Consider the following 5,581-nt stretch of genomic DNA (forward strand, 5'->3'; position numbering starts at 1 on the left):
AAAAATTAGGATAGAAGAAGGAGCGTCATCTTTTTCTTCCAATTTCCTCATTAAGTTGTTATTGATTTTCCACTTCTAAATCGTATGCACTAAGGAGTTTGCTTAACTAGAGACTCAAGATTAAAAAAAAAATCGGTACCTTCCGTGGATTATTTTTCCTCCCATCTAAAAAGAAGAAAATATTGTTAGTATAGTTAACATTATGCATAAAAGAGAAATTAAAGTGCCCCCACTTACAAATATCGAAACTTTTTTATTACAAAATTTGTTGTATATACGTTTATGATTATGTGCATGAGAGAGAGACAGAGCAAAGCTGAATTGCCTTTGATACTGGTGCATTAGTCCTGCTTGTCAGCACATGCAATCCACTTTCTACAACAAAATCGACTTTGGACCCCAAATTTACCTCACCCACAAGAAAAGCACAGCCCAACCCCCATAAATTTCATACCCTCCTCTTCCTCGTCCCCTCCCTTTCTCGTTTTCTCATCCCTCCCTCTTTCTCTCTTAGTCTTTCTTTAGACCAAATCACCACTCTCTCATTTTCCTCACACAAACAAAAACTAGCTAGCCCCAAGGACCAAATTACCAAATCACTCTTCAATTTATATTATCATCACATTAGCTAGCTATACATCATATCCCTCAAAACATAGCTCCTTACCCTAGTTCTCATCCTACCCTACAAATTAACATCACCATCATCACCTTGATCAAATTCAACATCAAGGTTTTAAAAATTGACTTTAGTTGCAACGCGTTTTTGAGATCTCTGAACTGACTGCATCAGTCGCATTTGTTTGTAACATAAAAAATCGCAAAAAAATTGCAACCACGACTGCAATTTAAAACCTTTTCCGACTACTTATTTTCTACCTTCTTTTCATTGTTTTTGTAATAACATATATATTTGCACAGAGATGAGAACAGGAAGCTGCGCCGTGCAACAGGGTCTAACCCCAGAGGCCGCGAGCATAGTGAAGCAAGCGGTGACGCTTGCGAAGCGTCGCGGCCACGCGCAGGTGACGCCCCTCCACGTGGCGAACACCATGCTTTCCATCACCAACGGGCTTCTGAGAACAGCTTGTCTCCAATCCCACTCTCACCCTCTCCAGTGCAAGGCCTTGGAGCTTTGCTTCAACGTTGCCCTAAATCGCTTACCGGCTTCGACTTCTTCGAGTCCCATGTTGCAAGGCTCTCACCACCACCACTCTCACGCGTGCCCCTCTATCTCAAACGCCCTTGTTGCAGCTTTCAAACGCGCTCAAGCACACCAACGACGTGGATCTGTTGAGAATCAGCAACAGCCTCTCTTGGCAGTGAAAATTGAACTCGAGCAACTCATTATTTCGATCTTGGATGACCCTAGTGTTAGCCGAGTCATGAGAGAAGCTGATTTCAATAGCACACAAGTTAAAAGCAACGTTGAACAAGCGGTTTCTTTGGAAATATGCTCTCAGAATAATGGTAGTGGTAATAACAATAACAACAATAATAATAAGGCAGAGGAAAATAATAGTAGTAGTGGAGAGAAAGGGTTGGTGTTGGATCCTATTAGGGTTGAGGATGTTGCTAGTGTTATTGAAAATTTGGGGTGTGAGAGAAAGAGAAGTGTTGTGATTGTGGGAGAGTGTGTTACTAGCCTTGAAGGTGTAGTTAGGGGAGTGATGGAAAAGATTGATAAAGGGGATGTTGGTGATGAGTGTACTCTCAGGGGTGTCAAGTTTATCTCTCTTTCTCTTTCTTCTTTTGGGAATGTTTCAAGAGTGGAGGTGGAGCAAAAGGTGGAGGAGCTTAGGGGTCTTGTGAAGGCAAGTGAACATAGCAAAGGGTATGTTTTGTATTTGGGGGATCTCAAGTGGGTGTTAGATTTTAGGGCTAGCGGATCACAAGGCAGAGGGTGTTATTGTCCTGTGGATCACATGGTTGGGGAGATTGGGAAGCTTGTGAATGGGACTGAAGAGAATGGTGGAAGGTTTTGGGTTATGGGTGTTGCCACTTTTCAAGCTTACATGAGATGCAAAAATGGCCAGCCATCGTTGGAGACTCTTTGGTGTCTTCATCCTATCACTATTCCTGCTGGAAGCTTGCGCTTGAGTCTCATCACTGACAGGTAAATCAGTTTTGGTAAAGTTGGATACAATTACAGCGTGTTTGGTTCGTTTCAGATATATATAAATATATAACTTTTCACGTTTACCCAGAAATTAATAGTTATAACTTTCGTCTTTTCAGACATGATTTCTTAATTCTCAATGGTTTCAAACAAGTTGTTAATTGTTGTGTGGCTTTGATTCAATCTTCTCTATCCCATTTCCCAAACTGTTCTTTCTTTCTTGGATACATGGTTGCTTAGTTGAAAAAAGGGAAAAATGGAATTGGCTTTTGCTTTTTAAAGATTGCAACTTGAAAATAAAAGTTAGATTGGAAGAAATACATGCTAATTAAACAAAATAGGGAAAAACTGCAGATATTTTTTCTTTTAAATTTTTTCTTCTTTCTCACTTGTTTTCTCAAGTAGTTACTGTATATAAGAAGAAAAAAACCAACAATGGCAAAAGAACTTTGGTTAAAAGTGTAAGAACTGAAACGAGCAAAACACGTCAGTCATTATAGTGTGACTTTCCTTCGTTGATTAGAACTAACAAAGGAAAAAGATTTTTCTTCTTTTTCTTTATTTTCATTATTTTTTCCTTTCAATTAACATTGACAATCAGTTTCTCTTTTGGACTTCCCCTTTTCCATATTTTTTGTTACTATTCTCTGAATATAACTTTGAAAGTGGAACATGACCTGAAATAAATGAAGCCATTAATTGATAATTCTTATAATATATTTATCATCATCATCATCTTTCTCTTTTTCCACAGTGGTCTACAAGACCAGCCCACAAACAAGAAAGCTGACAACAGAACTAGCTGGCTCTTACTTGAAGGAGTGGGGGATGATCAGAAACAACAAGCTTGCTTCGCGGAACCTTCCACAAAGAATGAGACCATCACCGAAGTTCGAAGCTTGCAAAGCAGTAGTACTTGTAATAGTGACTCCTCAAGTTCAACCCTTCCTGCATGGCTCCAACAGTACAAAAATGAGAATAAAGGAATCAACTATAATGATCAGGTCTTCATTATTATTATCACAATCAGACACGTTGATAAGAACATGATGGATTTCATTCTTGTTATATTTTATTCTGTGTTATCATGTCATGTTTGCATTAAAATTAGAGAAATTCAGGCTACAAAATTTAAGGATTTTGACACTATTACTATTACTGAGAAATTCTCTCTCTTTCTTTTTGTTTTTTCTCCTTTTTATGTGCTCAAACTCATAATTCAAAAAAAAATACACAAATTATTTATTATTTTAAACGCTCTTAATCAATATGTCTTATTTCTTTATATTTCTCTTTCTATCAAATCATAAATTTTCTAATATTTTTATTTTTTTTCTCTTTTAATTTTTCTCCTTTTTCTAGATAACACATTAAGTTTCAATCAAACATTTTTCATTAATTATAAAACTAAATGAATTAAAAGTCTTCAATTTTCAAGCTACTATACCAACTCTTCAAATTAATTGTTTTTTTGCTTTTTGTTTATTTCTTGTTCCCTAATAGAAAACGACATTCCATTAAATCATGTTATCTTTTCTCATAGTTAATTTTCTTTTTAAAGTGTTATTTTATAATTGGAAGAAATAGGAAAAAGGATAAGATATATAGGAGGACATGTGATCCTTATGTTATATGTCACGGTATTTTACTCTTGTATTTGTATGTAGTGTATAATAGTTACAGTATAACCGTATGATAAAAATTAACCTTTTTTCCCCCGTATATTCCAACAGAACTCTGTCCCAGTGGGAGAGCTTTGCAAAAAGTGGAAATTTATGTGTAGTTCAATCCAAAAGCAACCTTATCCTTCCGACAAAACCATCACATTATCCTCGGTGTCACCTTCTTCATCAACCTCAAACTTCTCATACGGACAACAACATCCTAATTTGCACCAAACCCATAACGAGTGGCAAGTGGCTGAACCACCCAAAGATTCATTAAACAACCACCATTTCTGGATCTCCAACAATGGTTCCAACAACACCAATGAACCCACTTTGAGAGTGTACATTCCAGAGAACAATAAGCAACCATTCTCATCACCAAATCCAAGTTCTAACCCTAATTCCACTTCTTCCAGTGACATCATGGAAGTGGAACACGTGAGCAAGTTCAAAGAGTTAAACTCGGAGAATCTTAAAACCTTATGCAATGCTTTGGAGAAAAAATTGCCGTGGCAGAAAGACATAATACCCGAAATTGCGAGCACCCTTTTGCAATGCCGTTCTGGCATGGTGAGAAGAAAAGGGAAAGTGATGATAAACAGTGAAGAAGTGAAAGAAGAAACGTGGTTGTTCTTCCAAGGTGTTGATGTTGAAGCCAAGGAGAAAATAGCAAGAGAATTGGCTCGGCTTGTTTTCGGGTCCCAAAACCACGTCGTTTCGATTGCACTTAGCACTTTTGCTTCAACAAGAGCAGATTCTACTGAGGATTATAGCAGGAACAAAAGATCAAGAGAAGAAACAAGTTGCAGTTACATTGAAAGGTTCGTAGAAGCAATGGCTTCTAACCCTCATAGGGTGTTTCTTGTTGAAGATATAGAGCAAGCAGATTATTGTTCTCAACTTGGTTTCAAAAGGGCCATTGAGAGGGGAAGAGTGGTGGATTCAAAAGGTGAAGAGGTTGCACTTCGTGATGCTATCATCATTCTAAGCTGTGAAAGTATCAGTTCTAGGTCAAGGGCTTGTTCTCCCTCGGTCAAACAAAAATCGTTAACCGAGGTAGAAATGAATGGCGACATTAATAATGCCACTTTGGAGGAGACAAGCCCTTTTGTTTCTTTGGATTTGAATATTTCCATTGATGATGAAAACAATGTTGAGGATAGGTCAGAGGATGAAATTGGGCTTCTTGAATCGGTAGACGGAAAAGTTATCTTCAACTTTGAGGAATTGTGATAACGAGAAGAATTTCAAGATTCAAGAACAGCTAATTTTTTTTCTTCCTTTTTTAGTTTAGGCTTCTTTTAATTCTCTTTATTCATCATGTCTTTGTATTCTCAGGCATTTGCTAGGGCTAGCTAGGGATGAAAGAAATTGCGCGTGCCCTTCAATTTGATTATGTAACTAGATATGTATATTATTACCAAGTATATCCAACTTTCTCTGTTACAGGAATTTGAGAATTTCCATCAATTTATTTTTTGTCCCCTCCAGTTCTATGTAATTTCAAATCTCTGAAAGCATACATGAAGCACAAAAGTTTTAATTTAAATGGTACAAGTTATTGAAACTTGATCCCTTGGAATCATATCCATATTGTAGCTTTTTTACTTGCAATTGAGCATATCATCTCCTCTTCCCGGCCGCCTGTACACATCCTATAACATTACGAGTTTAGCTTTGATCAATTGTTAGCATCAACTATCAATGTCATCTAATTATATAGCTAAACTATTGAACATGTCACTACAAAAAAAATGTTAAATAATGGAGGTTATTTTGCGGAGGTTTTAGAAAT

At 37.0% G+C, this 5,581-nt stretch overlaps 1 protein-coding gene across 1 annotated transcript; it reads left to right on the forward strand.

Moving 5' to 3' along the window:
• Positions 1–329: 329 nt before the first annotated feature.
• LOC100813578 (protein SMAX1-LIKE 3) lies at positions 330–5,276 on the forward strand. The gene is made up of 3 exons (XM_006588801.4): positions 330–2,116; positions 2,874–3,123; positions 3,853–5,276. The coding sequence occupies exons 1-3, from the start codon at positions 924–926 to the stop codon at positions 5,017–5,019; spliced, it is 2,610 nt and encodes an 869-aa protein (XP_006588864.1). The 5' UTR covers positions 330–923; the 3' UTR covers positions 5,020–5,276.
• Positions 5,277–5,581: the final 305 nt, after the last annotated feature.

Source organism: Glycine max, chromosome 10 (assembly GCF_000004515.6).
Source record: "Glycine max cultivar Williams 82 chromosome 10, Glycine_max_v4.0, whole genome shotgun sequence".
In the NCBI taxonomy this organism is placed as follows: Eukaryota; Viridiplantae; Streptophyta; class Magnoliopsida; order Fabales; family Fabaceae; genus Glycine; species Glycine max.

Bases quoted from the DNA above. Each gene is read 5' to 3' on its own strand.
- LOC100813578 (XM_006588801.4), top strand. From the start codon at position 924: ATGAGAACAGGAAGCTGCGCCGTGCAACAGGGTCTAACCCCAGAGGCC. The intron at 2,117-2,873 runs GTAAATCAGTTT...CTTTTTCCACAG, and splicing joins TTGAGTCTCATCACTGACAG to TGGTCTACAAGACCAGCCCA. The intron at 3,124-3,852 runs GTCTTCATTATT...ATATTCCAACAG, and splicing joins GAATCAACTATAATGATCAG to AACTCTGTCCCAGTGGGAGA.